At 37.5% G+C, this 23631-nt stretch overlaps 1 protein-coding gene and 1 non-coding gene across 2 annotated transcripts; both read left to right on the forward strand.

Moving 5' to 3' along the window:
• The first annotated feature begins 3946 nt into the window (after positions 1 to 3946).
• Positions 3947 to 5943, forward strand: LOC113621082 (pleckstrin homology domain-containing family A member 3-like). Its single transcript, XM_027107851.1, has 2 exons — positions 3947 to 4799; positions 5213 to 5943. The coding sequence occupies exons 1-2, from the start codon at positions 4057 to 4059 to the stop codon at positions 5370 to 5372; spliced, it is 903 nt and encodes a 300-aa protein (XP_026963652.1). The 5' UTR covers positions 3947 to 4056; the 3' UTR covers positions 5373 to 5943.
• An 8838-nt stretch (positions 5944 to 14781) lies between these two features.
• Positions 14782 to 14888, forward strand: LOC113624036 (U6 spliceosomal RNA). The gene has a single exon (XR_003434177.1). It is a non-coding gene; the product is annotated as a U6 spliceosomal RNA (small nuclear RNA).
• The last annotated feature ends 8743 nt before the right edge of the window (positions 14889 to 23631 follow it).

Raw genomic sequence — 23631 nt, forward strand, 5'->3', positions numbered from 1 at the left:
TAACATTGCATCTACTAGTATTTGGTATAACAAAAACCCATAATTTATATTTTATTTCAGTGAATCTTTGTCTTATCTCTGGAAGCATATTCCTTAAGGTGAAATATTTGTTTGATTTCAATACTATCCTCTTTTGAGACATATATTATTTTAAATGAATTTGGAGCTATAGAGATAAGGTTGCATTCTGAAAAAGAGGATAGGAACCAACCTGATTAGGTCAGAATCTTGGCTCTACTAAATTCTAAGCATCTGACAATAGAAAATAATTTAAATTTAAATAGTTTAAATTCTCAGGGAATTGTTTCCTGAGCTGTAAAATGGGGATAATATTTCTTTTCCACAGTTATAGTTTTATAGAAGACTATCATTGAATGGGACTAGAAAAGTAAGTAGAAAGCAGACCAGGCAAGGTCTTGCAGATGGTGTTAAGGAATTTGGTCTTTGCCCTACAGGCAATGGGAAGCTATATGAAGATTTTTAGTAGGAAAGAGAAATGATCAAATGTTAGTTTTTAAAAGATCAAGCTGACAGCAATGTGGGGAATATATTGGAGGAAAATAAGAGTAGGTGGAAGAAGCCCTATCAGAGTTTATTACAGGTGAAAAATAACAATAGCCTAGCTTATGGTGTGGGTACTAGAAATGGAGAGAGATGTGTGGAATGAGACCTATCTTGGAGATAGCATTAACTGGTGAAGCTAGTTTGGGAGGATAGGGGATGGTAGGAGTCAAAGATGACAAGCAGGTTTTGCCTTGAACATATGGGTAGAAGGGGGTGCCATTGACTAGGCAGCACTGAATGAAGAGCAAACACTATTGGAGAAAGAGGAAGATCACGAGTTAGTTTTAAATATCTGTTGAGTTTAAGGTGTCCGTGAAGCACCTAAATATAGATGTGAAGTAGACAGTTGAATAAATGACCTGGATCTTAAAGGAGAGGTGTGGGTTAATGGTATAGATTTGGTATCCATTAGAATATAGGTGCTCACTGAAATCAAAGGAGTGGAATAGATGCCATAGTCCTAGATGGAGACTGAAGAGTAGAGGACAAGAAGACCTAGGACAGATCCCTGAGAAAATTCTTACAGCTCAGTATGGGAAGATGAGCCTTCAAGCAAGACTAAGATTAAATAGCCAGAAAAAAGGAAAATTAAAATTCTCTAAGGTTTAGAAGCTAAAGGAACAGAATATTTTAGAGGAGAAAGCGAATGACTGTTTTGGAGATAACTAAGTGATCTAATAAGCTAAGGAACAAAAAAGTTTCTCCTGGATTTGGTGAAGTAGATGACATTGATAATAATGATGAAAGCAGTTTTGGTGGAATGTAAGGGGAAAATCAGAGGGATGAGTAATTGTCTTGCAGGGTTAAGATCAATGATTGTGAATTTATAAGGAAAAGGTTTTTTTAGTACCTTGGGTACAGGCACAGAAAAATCAAAAAGTCATTAATTTGAAGAATGTGGTTTGTTGAAAATGTGAAATGGAAAGAGAAAGTGGGCACTGACTTTAGGGAAGAGAGTAGTTGCAATAATGACCATGTACTCTAACCTGGATAGGAGAAGAGTAAAGAGCTGACAGATGGGGGAAAGCAGAGGATTTAATAAATCAATGATTCCACTGAGGTTGAAGTTCAGCTGTACTGAGGGTAAATGATCCAATAAGATGGAATTTATAGAAGACTGTGGTCAGAATCTGAGATATTTTAATGATTGTTCTGAAAGGTAGAATAGCTTATATGCTGACAAAAGAAGGTTTGCACTTTGGGAACTAGCTGTTTCTTTGTTATCAAAAGTGGGCCTGAGGCCTTGATATCAAGTACTCAATTATGCCTCCAAAGGCAGGGTAGTATTATGATTGGTTGAGAGCTAATGTCCCAGAGGAGACTCTAAGTAGAGAGTAATGGGGCCCTAAACTATACATAGAAAATTTGAATAGCTGTGTCTGGAGCTTAAAAGAGAGATCTGAGTTAACAGTACAGTTCTGATGTTTGTACCGGTAGTCAAAAGATCAAAAGGATTCATTTTAGGGTAATAAAACCTATATTTTTTAGATTTCAATATATGTTGCATTTTAGGACACAAAATGTAATTTTTTTTCTATTATAAACTAAATACATATTCAATATATTAGAAATCACTGATAAGCCAAAAGAGGAAAATGAAAATAACCTATAATCCCACCATAAAATACTGACTTGACAACAGGTCTCTCTCTTAGAGGTATATGCATACCTATTTAATTTTAATAGAGGCAGGCTTGTATTGCACATATTATTGTGTAATATTTTTTCACTAAGGTATATATCATAAATACTTTTCAGGTCACTACATATCTATCTACCTCATAATTTTTAATACTCCACAAAGCAATACCTATTTGTCCAGCCCCAGACACAATAAAATATTCAAAGGACGTATTCTAGTTTTTATTTCCAAGCTGAAAAAGAGAAGCTTTCAAAGCACTAACTAGATGTGTGATTTGTCTCTTCTCTCAAAGCCATAGTGTTGAAAGGATTGGATTAGTGGATCTGTAAAATTTCTTATAGCTCTATAATTTCTGTTCTGTTCTATTTTATTATCTTCTATTTTAAAACACTAACTGGTAACATCCTAGTAAATTCAGTATGTGGTCAATGTGTTCATCTGATTATACTTAGAAGAAAACTGGGACAGAGAACGTTAAGTGGCTAACACTGATTTCTTGGGAGAATAAGAGCCAGGGTTAGGAACAGAACCCCAAATGCCTGGCTCCAGGATGCTGTGTTCTCAGCTACTCAGCAGAACCAGGAAGGTAACCCTACCCTGCCACTCCAAAATACTGACTTACCCAATTTGAACCTCCGAGGTTTTTGAGGTTTCGGTATCACTAACCTATATGGGCAAAAGCCTGCTTTCCAATCCCAGTGTGGCTTCCTTCTGGACATCCCCCTTTTCTAGGCGAGGATTCCAGCTCAGCATTGGCAATAAACCTCTGTACTCTGGATCCCGGAGTCGTATCCTGCCTTGTTGTCAGATCCCATTTTAATCTTTAGTGACTTTTCTGTTGGGTCACTCCACTGAAGCTGATTCCAATATTATATTCATTTTGACTTTTCTTTTGCAGACAGTTTTTGTCACAGTGTAATTTGTTTGGGGGCAGATTGGAGTCTGTGATTATAGACTAGAATTACATTAGTCAGTGCAAGCCTTGGCATTTACAGCTGCTTCTCTTTTGTGGTACCTTTTTAAAGTTAAGTTTCATTAAACTTTTAAAGGGAAAATGCTCTATGGAATTCATGAGCAAAATCTGAACTCAAATTAGGGAAGACTGTCAATTTTCCTGATCAACATTTAAACCAATATTAAGATTGAAAGGATATCAGGAGTCTTCAATGAATGAATCTAATTGGGAAGATTGTTTTATACACGGTTGCATTTGACGCTAAACAATCCTTATTTCATGAAGTACATCAAGGTAGCTATTCCATAATCTTCCTGGGTTATGAAGGAAATATAAGTTCATTTGAAAAATCATCATATCTTTACGACATGTTCTGTTATTTGTACACAGGTAATATATGCTCATAAATAAGCCGGCAATGTTGTACAGAGTTGCCAAAAAATTGTTAAAGCCTTGCTTAAAATTTGGGTGAACAAAAATACCCTCTAAGCAATTGCTCTTAGAATGTTTGATGATGGATATTCAAGAAGCCTTTAAAGTATGGTAAACATTTCCCCTTTTAAAAATATGAAGACAGAGGGGGCGCGGAAGTGAGCAGCCGGGCGGTGGAAGCGCGAGCGGGAGGCCGGCCGCGGTCCCAACCTTGCTGCCGTCGCCGCCGGGGCTCGCCCGGGGATGTCTCAAGGCCCCCAAGCACCACGCGGCGGCCGCCGTCCCGGCCTCTGAGGGCCGCCACGCCCCGGCAGCGCGCGCGGGCTGAGGGCTGCTCGGTGCCTTCTGGGGGCGCCGGGGGAGGGGCCCGGGCGGGCCGGGAGGGGCTGCCCAGGCCCCGCGTTTCCCCTTTCACCGCGGCCGGCGCCGGGCCAGGAGGATGCGCGGCACCGGGCTCTGAAACATGGAGGGAGTTCTATACAAGTGGACCAACTATCTCACAGGTTGGCAGCCTCGTTGTTTTGTTTTAGATAATGGAATCCTGCCCTACTATGATTCACCAGATGATGTTTGCAAAGGGAGCAGAGGAAGTATAAAGATGGTAGTTTGTGAAATTAAAGTCCATTCAGCAGACAACACAAGAATGGAATTAATCATTCCAGGAGAGCAGCATTTCTACATGAAGGCAGTGAATGCAGCTGAAAGACAAAGGTGGCTGGTTGTTCTGGGGAGCTCCAAAGCCTGTTTGTCTGATACTGGGACTAAAAAAGAAAAAGAAATAAGTGAAACCAGTGAATCTCTGAAAACCAAAATGTCTGAGCTTCGCCTCTACTGTGACCTCCTAATGAAGCAAGTTCATACGATCCAAGAATTTGTTCACCATGATGAGAATCATTCATCTCCCAGCATAGAGAACATGAATGAAGCCTCTTCTCTACTTAGGGCGACGTGTAATACATTCATCACAACGCTTGAGGAATGTGTGAAGATAGCGAATGCCAAGTTTAAACCCGGGATGTTTCAGCTGTGCCATCTGGATCCCTTAGTTTCTCCTGTGTCAACTAATCCTGTTCGAATGATGAAACGTCCTGTCAGTCACCCTGGTTCTTGCAGTTCAGAGAGGAGTAGCCACTCTATAAAAGAAACAGTGTCTACACTTCACCGAATCTCCCAGCGGCGCCGAAGAACCTACACAGATACAGACTCTTTATTTATTTATTTTTATTTTTTTTATTTATTTTTATTTTTATTTTTTTATTTTAACATCTTTATTGGAGTATAATTGCTTTACAGTGGTATGCTAGTTTCAGCTTCACAACAAAATGAATCAGTTATATATATACATATGTTCCCATATCTCTTCCCGCTTGCGTCTCCCTCCCTCCCACCCTCCGTATCCCACCCCTCCAGGCGGTCACAAAGCACCGAGCTGATCTCCCTGTGCTATGCGGCTGCTTCCCACTAGCTATCTACCTTACGTTTGGTAGTGTATATATGTCCATGCCTCTTTCTCGCTTTGTCACCGTTTACCCTTCCCCCTCCCCATAGCCTCAAGTCCATCCTCTAGTAAGTCTGTGTCTTTATTCCTGTTTCAACCCTAGGTTTTTCATGACATTTTTTTGTAATGATGTTCCTCTCGAAGACCCAGATAGACCTGTTCACTGTTCAAGAAATACACTTAATGGAGATTTGGCATCAGCAACGATTCCTGAAGAAAGCAGACTTATGGCCAAAAGAAAATCTGAATTGGAAGATCCTCTTCCATCCTTCTCTTCCTGAGGAAACGGAAATGTCCACCTTTCTCTAAGTATTGCTCTGCAAAAGCTGCTGTAATTAAACTATGTTATAGGGAGTAATTTTTCCCTTAGGATTACTCTGCACTTTATAGAATATTATAAAACAAACAAACAAAAAACAACCCACATACCTTTGAAGTGTATTTTATCTTTATATAGTTTATTTGCAAGAGTATTTTCCTAATAACTTCGCAGTATGAATGTGCATCTTTTTGTTTTTTGAACAAATGATGGTGTAACATTTTGACATCTGTAAGGACAAATGTAGATTTTTTTCTAAAAAACTGTGAGGGACTGACATCTTAGTCAGTGTGTATTGTAGCTGATAAACATAAAATCTTATAAACCTAAGGTTTCATTCAGTTTGACAGAAGTGTGATATACGTAACTTGTGCCATGGACCAAATGGTCACTTTACCCCAGCTGAAACTGAGTTACGGTCGCAGCTTGATGGTGTTTGTATTATATTCCTTTAAGCAAAAAGGAAACATTTAATATTCGAAATATTTTTACCCCAAATACCATGACATTGAGGATTTTTTAAAAACCAGACTGTGCTGTCCTTTGTATATGAAGTTGACACTTCATATACAATACCAAATATTGGGTTAAAGTATTTAATTTTTACTTATTTATTTTTCTGTTGCATCAAAAAAAATGATTTCATCCTAACTTTTATGACCTACCAAATTTAAGATGTGCATACCTTGTTATTTACATTGTTCTAGAAAAGAGGTTAATATTGTAGTGACCTTGCTCACTTCCACCAGAGAAATAAATGACTTGCAATGGAAGAGGATTTTAGTGCTTTTTTCCGAAAATAGACTTAAGTTGCTGTTGTAAGGTATTAATGTTTGCAGCTCTTTAGAATATCTAGACATTTTTAATTTATGAATATTTATAAAAAAGGAATGTCAAGGTGACTGCCCTACGTAACTTGAGAATGGCATTATTTAATTAAAGAACAAATAGCATTTTTTGGTAGTGCCTGTCCATACCTATTGTCAGTGTCTGCCTTGTAAACTGTTTTTTCAGTTCACTTTGGAGTGATGGTTTTGTCCAAGGTTTTGGATGAGGAGCACTTTAAAACAAACTGGTTTGGTGTTTTTAAGTTAATCATATGCTTAATAAATATGTGGTTTTTGCATTAAAAAAAAAATGAAGACAGAAATGTAATCAACCACTATTTTTTTTTTCCAGGGAAATTTCTTACTAAATTTTTTTCTTAAAAGATAAAAAGGTTGGGGGCTTCCCTGGTGGCACAGTGGTTGAGGGGTCCACCTGCCAATGCGGGGGACACGGGTTCGTGCCCCGGTCTGGGAGGATCCCATGTGCCGCGGAGCGACTGGGCCCGTGAGCCATGGCCGCTGATCCTGCGCGTCCGGAGCCTGTGCTCCGCAACGGGAGAGGCCACAACAGTGAGAGGCCCGCGTACCGAAAAAAAAAAAAGGATAGAGAGAGATTAACTTAGATCAAATAAACCAAAATAACTTTTAAAAGAAAAAAACATTATGTTCAACTATAAAGGGAATTTTTCATATTGTGTGTGCATTTTAATACACAGAACAAGGAATGTGTAAAATACTCAGAAGTAGTACTTCTATAAAGCCAATCAGAACTGATTAAACAGATAGGCATTACTTTGAGAAGGGCTAAAAATTATGTTATAGATGGATATTTAATGACATGAAAAAATGTTCATGGCATAAAATCTAATAAAAATATTATAAAACAATATGTACAATACACACCTGTTTTAATTAAAATAAAGATGTGTGTGACTCTAGACCAAAGACCTGAGAGATGTATATCAAACAGCTTTACTAGCAATAAAGCTAAAATTTGTATCTCTATCACTTTGTATCTATGCTCATACGTAATATTCTTTTCAAGTAAAGTTGTTGACTGATTTTGATACCAGGGTTATGCTGGCTCATAAAAATAGATGTGGAATGCACACTATTTCTCTAGTTTCTAAAGGAGCTTGTATATTCTTGGATTTTTTTTTTCCGTTAAATATTTGGTAGAATTCACCAATGAATCCGTCTGGGCCTGGAGTTCTCTATGTGAGGAATTTTATTATTATAAATTTAATTTATTTAACACACAGGGCTGTTCAGATTTTCTGATTCTTCTTATATTAGTTTTGGTAATTTGTGAAGCGAAATAAAGCACATCTTGAGCGGGAGAGGAAGAAGGAACGAGAAGGAAATGAAAAAGACAGGTACTCCTGTGATCCTTGGGAGGTGAGGTGTAAGGAGAGGTTAGAAGTGTGAATTTGTTATCAAGTTAGTTATCTGCAGGTGGCACATATTCCTTGTGTACTGAGAAAAGACATGAAAAGTGCCTAATCTGAAATGAGTTAAAGTACTACCAATGACTTAAGAGTTTAATAGCTTCTGCATCTCTGATTTCCAAGACTGAATTCAACAATTACAGGTCTTAAAAATAAAAATGGAATTTAATCTATAAAGAGAAGATCGTATAACTTGCAACAAAGCATAATGACTCTACAAACCATCTATCTCAGTAAAACTGTCAAAAAAGTTAATTTGCATGTCCACTTTCACTAAATTAAGTTGTGTTTTAACATTTTATATGCTCTTCATAAGTGTGAAGTTTTACTTTTAAATACTGGCCAAGTAAACCAAACCAAACCAAGTACATCTATTTTTTTTTATAGATCTTTATTGGAGTATAATTGCTTCACAATACTGTGTTAGTTTCTGTTGCACAACAAAGCGAATCAGCCATATGCATACACGTGTCCCCATATCCCCGCCCTTTTGAGCCTCCCTTCCATCCTCCTTATCCCACCCCTCTAGGTCATTGCAAAGCACTGAGCCGATCTCCCTGTGCTATGCTGTTGCTTCCCACCAGCCAACTATTTTACATTCAGTAGTGTATATATGTCCATGCCTCTCTCTCACTTCGCCCCAGCTTCTCCCTCCCACCCCATGTCCTCAAGTCCATTCTCTATGTCTACCTCTTTATTCCTGCCCTGCAACTATGTTCATTAGTACCATGTTTTTTTGTTTGTTTTGTTTTCTTTTTTAGATTCCATATATATGCGTTAGCATACGGTGTTTGTTTTTCTCTTTCTGATTTACTTCACCCTGTATGACAGACTCTAAGTCCATCCACCTCACTACAGATAACTCAGTTTCGTTTCTTTTTATGGCTGAGTAATATTGCATTGTATGTATGTCTCATATCTTCTTAATCCATTCACATGTTGATGGACATCTAGGTTGGTTCCATGTCCTGCCTACTGTAAATAGTGCTGAAATGAACATTGTGCTACATGTATCTTTTTGAATTATGGTTTTCTCAGGGTATATGCCCAGTAGTGGGATTGCTGGATCATATGGTAGTTCTACTTTTAGTTTTTTAAGGGTGCTCCATTCTGTTTTCCATAGTGGTTGTATCAATTTATATTCCCACCAACAGTGCAGAAGTGTTCCCTTTTCTCCACACCCTCTCCAGCATTTATTGTTTCTAGATTTTTTGATAATGGCCATTCTGACCGGTGTGAGGTGATACCTCGTTGTACTTTTGATTTGCATTTCTCTAATAATAGACCAATGGTACAGGATAGAATGCCCAGAGATAAACTCATGCACATATGGGCACCTAATTTACGACAAAGGAGGCAAGAACATACAGTGGAGAAAAGACAGTCTCTTCAATAAGTGGTGCTGGGAAAACTGGACAGCTACATGTAAAAGAATGAAATTAGAACACTACCTAACTCCACTTAATACCATACACAAAAATAAACTCCAAGTGGATTAAAGGCTTAAATGTAAGACCAGACACTCTAAAACTCTTAGAGGAAAACAGGAAAAACACTCTTTGACATAAACCACAGAAAGATCTTTTCTGACCCACCTCCTAGAGTAATGGAAATAAAAACAAAAATAAACAAATGGGACTTAATTAAACTTAAAAGCTTTTGCACAGCAAAGGACATAAACAAGATGGAAAGACAGCTCTCAGAATGGGAGAAAATATTTGCAAATGAAACAACAGACAAAGGATTAATCTCCAAAATATACAAACAGCCCATGGAGCTCAATATCAAAAAAACAAACAATCCAGCTGAAAAATGGGTGGAAGACCTAAATAGACATTTCACCAAGGAAGACATACAGATGGCCAAGAGGCACATGAAAAGATGCTCAACAGTGTATCTATTTTTTTTTTTTTTGCGGTACGCGGGGCTCTCACTCTTGTGAGAGGCTCCTCTCCCGTTGCGGAGCACAGGCTCCGGACACGCAGGCTCAGCGGCCATGGCTCACAGGCCCAGCCGCTCCGTGGCATGTGGGATCCTCCCAGAACGGGGCACGAACCCGTGTCCCCTACATCGGCAGGCGGACTCTCAACCACTGCGCCACCAGGGAAGCCCAGTACATCTATTTTTAAGAGGATTTGTCATATCTTAGAGTTCACCTGAATCCTACTAAGAATTATGGCAGAAGTGGGATGGGGAAGAGTGGCAATTTAGAAATTTGAGTGATGAGATCAAATAGAATATATTAGATTATATGTTAGTCCTGAAATTTGGATATAAACTTATGCAAAGGAAAAGTCACACATAAACATTTGTCATTTAAAAAAAAATTTCAAGTGCTCTGCAATGCTGTAAGTGTTATAGACATTTTTACAATCACAAAAGAAAATATGATAATGATCAAACAAATGGAAAATGCAAGTCTGGATCAATACGCAAAACTAATGGAAGCCATAAAGTTTTAGAGGAAGCATTTATGACTGTCACAGTTTATTTGAACAGTATGTGTCTTGGCGCCCAGAGGACAATCCTCCTAGTCTCCCCCGGCATCAAGGTTCCTAGCTCAAAAATCAGAATTCTTACTTGAATGAGAGTTTGACAATTTTGTATTTATCAAAATGAATGAAATCTAAAGTGACTATGAAAGAATAGTTTGCATGTTCTCATTGAACAAACATTTGTAAATTGACCTCTGCGTATGTAAATTACCAAGTTGAGGGGTGGTAATAGGTTGGACAACTTTTATGCCAACTTAAAAATTCCCACCACCTTTTGGCTCTGGCTATCGCTGTGACAACCAGCAGTCTTCAGATATATCTTAACAGTTCCTCATTTCTTGCTTTTTGCCCTAGGGCTTCTCTTATGTCTCAATACAGGATGCTGTGGGAGCTGACGCAGCCTTTCTGGAACAGCTAGAGAGACAGGAGTCAGGGGATAAAAATCCCTCTCTCAAATGTCCTTAGACTGACAGTTCTGAGACATATTCTTAGTCTTCAGAAACTCTGCAGGGAAATTTAGTTCCGGTTGTTTATAGCAGAACCAAATCAATAATGCACCTTTGGATTAGTCTTCCTTTCCCAGTTTACTCTTGCAATTCCGCAACTCTCGTTCCCTAGGATCACTTCACACATGTAAGACTGTCTCAAGCTCTGCTTTTTGGGAGAACCAAAACTAAACATTATTTTAAAATGTGGAAGTTTCCCTTCCTACCCCAACAAACTCATGTGCTATATATATTTTTAGTTTTGCTCAAGCACAAGAAATACTGTTAGTATTATATCATGCAAAACAATTTTATGCAAAATAATCACTAACTGTGTCACAAAACTTGTTTTTAAAGCGGTGGCAGAGTTGGAATTCAAAGTCAGGTTTGCTTACATCATCCTTTATGTCTCAATAAGAGTAAGAGGGTGTGCTCACATAAGGCAATCAAGGAGAGTTGGATAAAGACATGTTTACCAAGGTATAGGTAGGGTTAAGGAAGTCCAAAGAGGGATGGTAAACTGACCCTGGGGTGAGGAAGAGCAGAGAGCCATTATTACTCCTGAACTGAAGAGGAGAGGGGAGGGAGTAATCAACAGAATGTGGAGATAGTAGCTCTATAGAGAGGGCTACCTTTCAACATCTGCCACTTTGAGGACAAGAAAGCAGCCAAGCCACTGCAACCTAGCAAGGAGGGATCTAGGGGAGCAAGTACCACACCACCCACTACAGACTGGAGAGACAAGTCCACTGGGAAAGTAAGTAAAATCCTGTCCTAGCCCTAATCCAGAGCTCCAATGGGATAAGAGATTGTGGTCAAAACAGACTGACTAGTGGGGAACAAATTCTGATCATTCTTGACCCACTAACCTGGAACAGGGATGGGCTACAAAGGACAGGGGAGTATTATGGAGGTCAGCAGCCGCTGACAAAGTCAAAGAGGGCTTTGCTACCTTATCCTTGGTGACGCTGATGAAATAGAAAAGAAAGTGGGACTAACAACAGACAGAGGAATAATTTAACAGTAATTAGAGTCTGGGGCCCCAGAGAACCACAGATAGAAGAAGACTCCCCTCCAGAGTAGAATCAAAACCTACTTGATTCTAAGAATGCAAAGAACTTCTCACACCTCCAAAATAAGGACAGGAGGGTACTGTCCCTGTTAAGATTGCTCAGGAGGATTTTTGAATTAACACAGAATAATGGTTGTTTTAGGTCTCCTATTCTTCCCCTTTCTGAATCAGAGCTTGTGGAGTGGGTTTTTTTGTCCCTGGTTTTAACACTGTGCAATGTGTGTGGAAGGGAACAGATAACTAGTTGTATTACTTATTGGCTGCTGGAACAGGAATCATGTTCAAATCTGAAGAAAAGGACAGTAAATCACCTGAAGATCCTGGACTTTGAGCAGTATACAGTGACGGAGTATGTCTCTGGGATATTTCTCAGGGTGGGGGTCAGCATGGAGAGAAGGAGAAAGTGGATATTTGGTGAGTACAATTATGGACTCTGCCACGACTGGCCCAATGCTGACCAATATTTGTGTTTTCTTTTTGCTTAGTCCACAGCTAGACTACATTTCCCAGTTTTACTACAGAGATTTGTGGCCAAACAATAGGTCTCATCAATAAATGTGAATAGGGCTTCCCTGGTGGCGCAGTGGTTGAGAGTCCACCTGACGATGCAGGGGACACGGGTTCGTGCTTCGGTCCGGGAAGATCCCACATGCTGCGGAGTGGCTGGGCCCGTGAGCCACGGCCGCTGAGCCTGCGCGTCCGGAGCCTGTGCTCCGCAATGGGAGAGGCCACAGCAGTGAGAGGCCCGCGTACCGAAAAACATAAAAAATAAAAAAAAATAAATGTGAATGGATGCAATGACTGCCATCCCTGAGGAATAAAGAGCTTTTTCCACACATGCTCTCTTTTCTTTGCCTGAAGCCTGGATACAAAGATTGTGTGAAGGACTCTGAAGCCCTACGTAATCAGAGGGGTTTGAGTTTGAAAAACATTTTGCAGAATGTAAGTTAATTGGATATAAAGTGAGAAAGAAGGAGGTTTCTGTTTTGGAAATTTACTGACTGAGGTTCTTTTTGTTGGTGGCAGTCAGCTTTATATGATTAATATAAAGAGAAAGCATTCAATTTAATGTTACATAAAATAAAATAATTAAAACACAATAAGTTAGAAGAAAATAAAGAAAACAAATCATTGCAGAAATTTTAAGATGTTTCTTTGAGATAAAAAAAAGTAAAATGAAATGTTTATGACAAGGAGAGAAACTAAAAATAATAACAGGAATAAAAGGAGTAGAGCTCTAGATGAAGCAGAGATTAACTATTAAGAAAACAAAATGAACAAATGTATGTGCCAATTTTGAAATTTTAAATAAATGAACAACTTCCTAGAGAAATGAAACTTACAAAAACTGGATCAAATCAAAAGAAGAAAATTGACATATTACTGTTAAATAATCACATGTACACATACACACTCTCACACACCCAGCTATTTTTCGAGTTGAAACATACCAAAGATTCAAGGGACAGAATTACAAAGTTTTCCAGAAAACTAAATATCAGAGATTGTTCCACAACTTTATGAGACCAGTATAACTTTAATGCCCAAACAAGATTTGGATATAACAAGAGAGGAAAAATAACAAGTTAATCTCATTTCTGAACATATATTCCAAAAAAAGAGAAAAACATATAAAGCAATATATTTTTAAAAACATTATGGCAAGATTGTGCTTATCCAGCAATGTACACTGAATTCAATTTGGAAAAAAAATCATTACAAAAATATATTAAAGGGGAAAAACCATACAATAATCTCAGTATATTTAGAAATGTTTTGTTAAAATTTAATATTCATCAATGATGAATACCATGGTACACTAAGAAGGAGCTTAGGCTGAAAAAAGGAAACTACAAGATACTTTCCATAAATGTCTAAGATACAGTCTTTTCAAAACTAGGATTAAGGCAAAGATTAACACTTCTAGTCAATGTTGTAATGGGGCAGAGAAAAAAGAATAAAGATATGTGGACTAAAAGAGAAGAAAACCAGCATTTTAAGCACAAATGAAACACCATTTACATGGAAATCAAGAAAAAAACTATGTTTTTTGTAAATTGTTCAAATGATTAATAGAGTGAAGCAAGGTAGTTAGATATATGATAAAAATTCTGCTCCTGGGTATGTACCCCAAAGAAATTCTCAGAATACAAGGGTATGATATTAGGAATTACTGAAGCAGTATTCGTGTTGAGTGTTAGAGTATTGGAGACATCATGAGTCACTCATCCTTGAGAGTTGTAGATAGTAATGTAAGTGGAAAGACATGTGGGATATTATGAAACAACTGGAAGCAATTTATAGATGCAATATAGCAAAATTTGTGGAATGCAACTAATGTAGCACTGAAAGAGAAATTTGTAATCTTTAAATACTTGTATTAACAATGAATACAATTTTAAAATTAATACTCTAAGCTTTTACCTTTAGAAGCTAGAAACCCAAATATAAGAGGAAAAAAATAATAAAAAGTGGAAGCCAGTGAAATAGAAAGTAAACTAACAAAAAAGAGAACACATTCACATGTTAATAATTTGAAAAGATCATCAGTTTGGATAAAACCATAGTTCTGTAGATCAAGACGAAAGAGAAAAACCACAAACTATCAATATTAGGAACGAAAGAGAGAATAGCCCTACTGATCTTACAAACATTAAAACATGATAAGGCAATTTTGTTAATAACTCTGTGCCGATACGTTTGACAATTTAGATGGAAATTTTTTAAAATAAATTTATTTATTTATTTACTTTTGGCCACGTTGGGTTTTCGTTGCTGCGTGCAGGCTTTCTCTAGTTGCAGAGAGAGGGGGCTACTCTTGTGTCATGCTGGCTCAGTAGTTGTGGCTTATAGGCTCTAGAGCACAGGCTCAGTAGTTGTGGTGCATTGTCTCAGTTGTTCCACGACATGTGGGATCTTCCCGGACCAGGGCTCAAACCCGTGTCCCCTACATTAGCAGGTGGATTCTTAACCACTGAGCCACAGGGAAGTCCCCTTAGATGGAAAATTTATTGAAAGACACAAACTATCAAAACATACCCACAGTGCTCACTTCAGCAGCACATATACTAAAATTGGAACGATACAGAGAAGATTAGCATGGCCCCTGCACAAGGATGACACGCAAATTCGTGAAGCGTTCCATATTTTTGCAGCTCTATTTACAATAGCCAGGAGATGGAAACAACTTAAGTGTCCATCATCAGATGAATGGATAAAGAAGACGTGGCACATATATACAATGGAATATTACTCAGCCATAAAAAGAAACGAAATTGAGCTATTTGTAATGAGGTGGATGGACCTAGAGTCTGTCATACAGAGTGAAGTAAGTCAGAAAGAGAAAGACAAATACCGTATGCTAACACATATATATGGAATTTAAGAAAAAATAATGTCATGAAGAACCTAGGGGTAAGACAGGAATAAAGACACAGACCTACTAGAGAATGGACTTAAGGATACGGGGAAGGGGAAGGGGAAGCTGTGACAAAGTGAGAGAGTGGCATGGACATATATATACTACCAAACGTAAAATAGATAGCTAGTGGGAAGCAGCCGCATAGCACAGGGAGATCAGCTCGGTGCTTTGTGACCACCTAGAAGGGTGGGATAGGGAGGGTGGGAGGGAGGGAGATGCAAGAGGGAAGAGATATGGGAACATATGTATATGTATAACTGATTCACTTAATTATAAAGCTGAAACTAACACACCATTGTAAAGCAATTATACTCCAATAAAGATGTAAAAAAAAAATACCCACAAAGAAATAGAAAATCTTGATAAGCACGTATCTATTAAACAATGTGAATTCATTGCTGCAAACCTACCCACCATCAAAACTCAAGGTGCAGATAGTTACGGTGATGAATTCTATTAAATATTTGGGAAAACGGTAATACCATTATTACATAAACTCTTTCAGAAAACAGAAGGGAAGTATCTTTCAACTTTTTTTTGAAGCCAGAATAATCCTAATACCAAAACAAGACAAGCACATTAAAAGACAGTTTAATTTATAGACCAATATAATTCATGGGCATAGATCCAAATATCCTTAACAAATTTTAGCAGAGAGAATCCAGAAATACATCAAAGAAATCAGAAGAGTTGCTTTTTGGGATGTTACTATGGAGAGGATGCTAGGAAGCCACATAAGCAAACCTTCTAGAGGGATGGAAATGTTCCATGTCTTAGGTGTGTGGGTTATCTAGATGTATGCATTTGTCAGAACTCGTTGAACTCTATACTTAAGATCAGTGTATTTATTATAAAAGAAAAAATAGTAATTTACAATGGAGAAATCTGGCAGACACCTCCTTAACCAAGTTATCAATATTAACATCACCAGTAAGAAGATATAGTGATACCATGCACTGAGAACATAACATCATTTCTGTGTATTATCTTTTTAAATGTATAATCTCAATCTAAGGATGAGTAAACATGGACAAACCTAAATTGAGAAACATTTTGCAAAATGACAGACTAGAACTCATCCAAAATGCCATCATAAAAGACAAGGAAAGTAGGAGAAAGGGAGGAACTGCCACAGATTAGAGGAGAGTAAGGAGACACAACAGCTAAGTGCAATATAAGAACTGAAATTTGATCCTGGAAAAGAAAAAAGAACATTAGGCAAAAGACTGGTTAAATTTGAGAAAGGTTTGCATTTAATTAATAGCAGTGTAACAATGTTAATTCCTGGTTTTGACAATTGTACTATGTTATTGAAGATGTTATCATAGGTGGGGGAGGGAGGAATAAATTAGGAGTTTGGGATTAACGTATATACACTACTATATATAAGATAGATAATCAACAAGGACGTGCTGTATAGCAGAGGGAACTCTACTCAGTATTCTGAAATAACCTATATGGGAAAAGAATCTGAAAAAGAATGTATATATATAAAACTGAATCACTTTGCTGTACACCTGAAACTAACACAGCATTGTAAATCAACTCGACACCAATAAATTTTTTTTTTTTTTCTTTTTTTTTTTTTTTTTTTTTGCGGTACGCGGGCCTCTCACTGTTGTGGCCTCTCCCGTTGCGGAGCACAGGCTCCGGACGCGCAGGCTCAGCGGCCCTGGCTCACGGGCCCAGCCGCTCCGCGGCATGTGGGATCTTCCCAAACCGGCGCACGAACCTGTGCCCCCTGCATCGGCAGGCGGACTCTCAACCACTGCGCCACCAGGGAAGCCCTACACCAATAAAATTTTTTAAAAAATTTTAAAAAGATGTTACCATAGGAAACTGGTTGAAACTTATACATTAACTCTGTACTATTATTTCAACTTTTCTGCAAGTCTAAGATTATTTCAAAACAAAAAGTTTAAAACAATTAGTATATATTGAAAAGCTATACAGGAAGAAAGGATACAGGAGACCCATGGGAAAAAAATGCACAGATGAAAAATAGATCTATGAATAAAGGAGAACCTGATATATAAAAACAGTATCATTTAGATCAGTGGAGAAGGGATGAAAAATTCAAAACAATAATTTGCCCACATGCCTTTTAAGTGCGATCCAGAGCCCACAGCCCAACTAACTTGTCTATTGGATTCTCATATTCTAGGCCACTAGTCACCTGCCTTAATCACCCCAGGGTCGGGTACCAGAAAACTAGAGACCCCAGAGCCAATGGAATTATTCAAACTACTCAATCCTAAAAATGTTTAACCTGCCTTGCCTGTTCCTTCCCATGGAAACCACAGTAAAGTTGACATCCGTAAGTATAACAAACTATATTTTCAATGACAGTTATCTCTGTTAGCCTTACCATTTCTAAATAATAATAAAACCTATTTTAAAACAACATGATACTATTATACATACATGCATTCTCCAGCTTAATTCCTACATGCAGACTCTGAGGAAAGTAATGAAATCCACTCTATATTTCATAAATAAAGAAATAGGAGCTTATAGAGACGAAGTAACTTCCCCAGAATTACAGAGCAGATAAGAGGCAAGAATCCAAGAATTAAACTCAGATCTACATAAAGTTAAATTTCACATTCATTATTTAGGGGATATGAATGAGATTTGCCCAAAAATTGTACCAGTGCTCTTTTAGTTTAGGAGTTAAAGGATACATCAGCTCTCAATGACATTTATGTAATGTCATCAAAGTTTAAAGATATCCCTCCATAATTTTGCTGTTTCCACTCTTTTTATGCTTAGTCTCTGGAATCACTGTTGCTTTTTCCTTGTTATCTGTATCTTTTCAAGGGTATTTTCATGGAGAGTTAAAGGGGGGTGGTTCTCAGATTCCATTACTCTTTATAATCCCTGTGAGTCAGTTCTTTACTTTTAAAATTTGGTTAATATGCCTGTGTTAGAATACACATGCACATCTAAATTAATTTCCCAGATCTTTAGTCTCCTAGCTCAGAACCCAAGAAAGGGGTTATGCACAGTCATTCGATCCATACCTTGACGTCACTAGCTGGAAGGATTTAGATTATTTGTGGCCAAAAATCAGAGAGCTGTGTTAAGTCAACCTTCTGATATGCAGGCTATTATGACCTGAATTAACTGCACAATCACTCACCACATCACTGAGAAGGGACAATAAGACATTGCCTGTCTCCAAACACGATGCAGGATACATGACACCATTTAAGAACTATTCTTTCAAAAACAAAACATCTAATCCCAAATTTTAGCATATCTGTAGGGCCAATAATTAGTATATTAATAATACTAAGGGACTTCCCTGGTGGTGCAGTGATAAAGAATCTGCCTGCCAGTTCAGGGGACACGGGGTCGGGCCCTTGTCCGGGAAGATCCCATATGCCGCTGAGCAACTAAGCCCGTGTGCCACAACTATGGAGACTGAGCTCTAGAGCCCACGAGCCACAACTAGTGAGCCCACATGCCACAACTACTGAAGCCCGTGTGCCTAGAGCCCATGCTCCACAACAAGAGAAGCCACTGCAGTGAGAAGCCCACACACCGCAATGAAGAGTAGCCCCCACTCACTGCAACTAGAGAAAGCCCGCACCCCAACGAAGACCTAACGCAGCCATTAAAAAAAAAGAATACTAAGGATAGAGAAACAAATAAATCAACATCACAAAACAAACAGCAAAGAAAATTTAGAATGTTGGAAGTATTAGAGGGCACATGATCTGTTGTCTTTAGCAGATCAACAATATGTAATAGTATGGCTGTTTTAGATAAAAAGAGATGTAAGCAACATAACCACCTGGCAAGTGTGGACCTTACTTGGTTCCTATTTGAAAAAAATTAATTGTAAAAACATATTTCAAGACAATTGGAGAAATTTGGTTATATAGGAAAATATCCAGATAATTTTTTAAGGATATAAATACTGACTGCTACAGGGGTGAAATAACAAAGTCGGGGTTTTGTTTTAAAATAATTAAGACAAAAAAAAAGTATAGGTGGAACAAATGTATTAAAATGTATTATAGATGCTTTATAATATATGATAATACAGTGCCATTCAAATATTCAAATGTCAATAAAATGACCTTCAAATATTAATTGAAATAAATATCAGTGTGAAAGAAATAGAATGAATAAAATGAAGAGTGCTGTCTACCTTAAACTCATTTCTTTTTCAGAACATTTCTCCAACTTTAGGAAATATCAGATCTCTAAATTCCCTATGTCTTGTGTTCTATAATTATTTAATTCCAGTACCCTAAGAGGATTTCTGAAGGTTTTCACAAACAAATGGGTAATATTTTTTCAAAGAATTTAGTGAAAAATTGTACAGAGTGATGTACAGAAAATAAACCCCAGATTTGCCTCCTTTGGCATTTGTAGCTAAGGATCATAAAGTCCTATTGTTCTAACCTCATTGTGGAGATCAACTAATGTGGTGATCAACTAATAAATGATAAGCTTCAGGCTCCAAGGATAGAGAACTGATAAAATTTAAGTGTTCTTTTTAGTATAGTTATCCTAGAATGTAAGGGATATATGAAAGTGGACATATGTGTACTTGATAGACAGTGATTTATAATAGAATAAGGCTTTCCAGTAAGAAGGAATATCCTTAAAAAAAATCTAGGCAAGTAGATTATCCACATGTACTTGGAAGAATAGCTTTAGTTGCACAGGGGGTTCATATAAGGAAGCAGGAAATAATAATTTAGAAAAACATGGCATGGCCATATGGGGCAAGCCTCAATTTTTTCTTAAGAAACGTGTATAATCCCCAATGTAGAAACGCCATGGATTCCCTGGAAAGAAAATAGAGGTGATGCTCGCCATAATATGAATTTGAAATTGGACTTGGTAATTAACCACAAGCAACAAGAAAAAAGTGAAGTTGAAATGACTCTAAGATTTTGAGGTAATCACAACAGCAACAAAAATCATAGCTTGCACCTAACTTTAAAAAAGAATAGCTTTCCTCCATTTACTTATCAAACATTATTGTGCTAAACAACCTCTGCTTTGAAATGTAAATATTGATGATATTTTATACTTTTCTTCTGTACTAAATAGTGGGAAAGAAAAAACAAGGCAGTTCATGTTTTCTTGCTGTTTTCTTTCTTGGTTTTTTTTTTTTAGTCAGAGGTTTTCCAAATAATTTTTGAAGTATGTAAAAATCCTGAAATATCACCTATCCAGATCTGGGTTCAGACATAGAAGATAGTTTTATTTCTTCCAATAATGACAAAAACAACACTAAATATTATGTTCATTTCTGTCCCTAATCTGGTATATGTCTTAAACAAAACTACTTAAAATCTGTGAGATTCACTTACTTCTATGGGGCTAATAATGGCTTAAGTTTATTTAAGGAATAAATGAGAATTTATATATACACTGGCACAAGTCTAAGTAGCTTAGAGTCCAAACCAGAGTAGGTATAGCCTTCCAACCCACAGTAGATACTGTGCTAATGATAGAAGTGATGAAGTTGTAAAAGGGAGGTCAATGTGAGAAAATGTAAATGAAGTCAAAATTAGGCAAGTGGACTTTTCCTTCAGAAACCAAGCAAAGAGCAAGACAGCTTTTGTACTAATAATCAAGAAAGATTTGCTGAACACTCTCCTCTACCAGGAATGAAAATAAAACAATTTTAAAGGGCATGAGTGGCAGAAATGCAATTCATTAAATGAAAGTAGCATCAATGTAATGAACTGGAAAAGAGAAAGAAACTAAAAAGGAGAAAGACTATGGAGTATCAGCAAGAATAGGATGACGAGAATTATTTTACACAATTCTCTAGGAAGGCCAGGAATTCCATATTCAATAGATCTATCTGTAAACTCTATTCCCTCTCCCTACAAGACCAAACTTGAATGAGGAGAAAAAAAAACAAAAAACAAAACTTAACTGAAATCTGTGAAACTCTTAATGTGAGTTTTCCATTACAGATTTCCTGAAATTTCACCTGCTTGTCCACTTGGACATCAGGGCCTTTTCACAGAAAGAAAGACCAGAGACTAAACTCATTTGCAATGACTTCTGGCTTTTCCATTAACTATTGAGAACTATCACTAAAGAAAACAAACCTGATATTCAAGGAAGTCCATGATTATTCTCCAGTATGTGTTTCAGGAGGCATGTTCTCAGCTAACCCAAGCTCTTTCTTCTGAACCTTCTTTCCAATGAAAAAGGCAGCTCACTTACACTGCAAATCTGAATAATCTATTTGTTTAAAAACATCTGGGGCCTCAAGCATCATAGTTAATGATTTTAAATGGCAAGCCAGAGTTCTTGCAAATCAAAATATCGTGAGGGTACAACACATTTGGGCTAATAATTTGGAGACGTTTTGGCCCTGCATTTATATGAGTATCTGAACAATGATTGCTTAATCTTCACAAATTTTTATCAATGGCTGAGAAATAATTGTAGAATACAGATGAACAGTACTCACACAATTAGTAGCTGTATCATGTTAGCAAGTGATCTAAACTCTCAGGGCTTTAATTGAATTGTCTTTAAAATGAAGACAGTTTACATCGTTGAAACTTCAATGCAATAGTTCCAAACAAAATTCCTTCCGTATTTATATGTCATATTTGGATTTATATATTACCATTCACTTAGTTCAGAAGAGGAAGCTAGAGAAGAGATATATAAAAATAAATTTTTTGCATTAATATTATGGTATATGAATTGGAGTGGGAGCTGGATGTTATCATGTCAAAAAGCGAAAACTGTTGATTAGAAGTTATTTTGCTCACTCTCTTTGTCTTTTTTTTTGCGCTACGTGGGTCTCCCACCGCTGCGGCCTCTCCCGTTGCAGAGCGCAGGCTCCGGACGCGCAGGCCCAGCGGCCACGGCTCACGGGCCCAGCCGCTCCGTGGCATGCGGGATCCTGCCGGACCCGGGCACGAACCCGCGTCCCCTGCATCGGCAGGTGGACTCCCAACCACTGCGCCACCAGGGAAGCCCTCTTTGTCTTTTTTGAGAGGGTTAATGACAGACATTAGCTTGCTCCAGGCCACGTAGCTGATATCAGAGATCAGGGATTCAAACTTAGAATCCAGTGGTCTTCCCACTTCTGAATTAAGTTTTTTAACTCGGTCTTTAATTCAATCATCTAAGATGGTATCTTTGAACTGTAGCATCTCTGGCAGGGGTTACTGTGTTTGTCCTCAATTATTAATAGAACTTCAGGGTCTGCTGCTTACATATCATTCCTGGCTTCTCTTCATTTTATCTCTGATACCTGTGAAAATAATCATACTGCCCAAAATTTATTTAGAAAGTATTTTAATTTCATAATTAAATGCTCCACATAATTGCTCTACGAGGAAGGCAAGGAAGATATTATCACTCCTGTTTCACTGAAGTTAAATGATTTTCCCCATGTTGCAGAGAGACCAAGTTTCCTGTTTCTAATTCTAGAGTGATTTCCAACACCCCGAACAGCTGCAGGGACACCAAGATGGATGACCTGCTTCCACCAACCTGACACGTAACCTCTCTACCACCACAAACGGGCAAAAATTACAAAGAAGTTGGCAGCCTGAAACATATAGCCACTTCTCTAAAGAACATAAACATAATTATATAATAAATTACACACTCACTTAAAAATCTCATTAAGGTGTTTTGAAATAATTTTACTATTTCCAAATAATGTCAGGTATAGCAGAGGATGGGGAAGGAGAGAGGTGATAAGTTATTGGGTTCTCAGTCAGACAAATTCATCATAGAAGAACCAAATATAACTCTTTCCCCTTTGGGAGCTCCTTATCTATCAAATGATGCTAATTCAACTTGACTAATAACTTCATTCTCAAAGTTTGTTGGTGAAGAATGGTAGTCCTCATGAAAGAGAGTCAGAAAGGACACTGGCTGCTGCTTTATACTCACTAAGTATGTTGTTTAACTTATTTAGCGGATAAGTAAGGCTATTCAAGTTAATTCATATCTCAGAACTCTAATTTTATTTTCTAAATGCATTAAGATTTGTGATAGATTTTACTTTATTTAAAAAAAAATACTAAAAGTATATTCCTAACAATCAGTTTAAAACTTGAAAGTATATGTTGCCTTGTAAAAAGAATTTCACTTTTCTATTCATTTTTATTATTATTCCAGAAAGACTGTATCTGTATTTATTGTGGAACCAAAATTGTCAGGGGCTTCTCTTTCATATACTTTACTTTTCTCTGCTCGTTCCCTTATGAGCTACATGGTTACTTCTGCACAAACATTGAAATAAAGTGAAAAGATAATTTTGGTGAAGAAAAAGAATATAACTGCACATAATCTGCCAGACCTCCTTGATTTTAATGTGAGAGTTATTATGGATTAGGCTTTTCTAAGGCAGTGCCCTCCTAAATAGTTCACTGGCAGGAGAAGTTATAAAACAAAACGAAATCAATTTCCTTGAAGATGCCATTTATTATGAATATGAGACTCCTTGAGGTTGAGTCAT

The sequence above is a fragment of the Aethalodelphis obliquidens genome, unplaced genomic scaffold, assembly GCF_003676395.1.
Source record: "Aethalodelphis obliquidens isolate GAN/ISIS:26980383/991018 unplaced genomic scaffold, ASM367639v1 scaffold1, whole genome shotgun sequence".
Taxonomy (NCBI): Eukaryota; Metazoa; Chordata; class Mammalia; order Artiodactyla; family Delphinidae; genus Aethalodelphis; species Aethalodelphis obliquidens.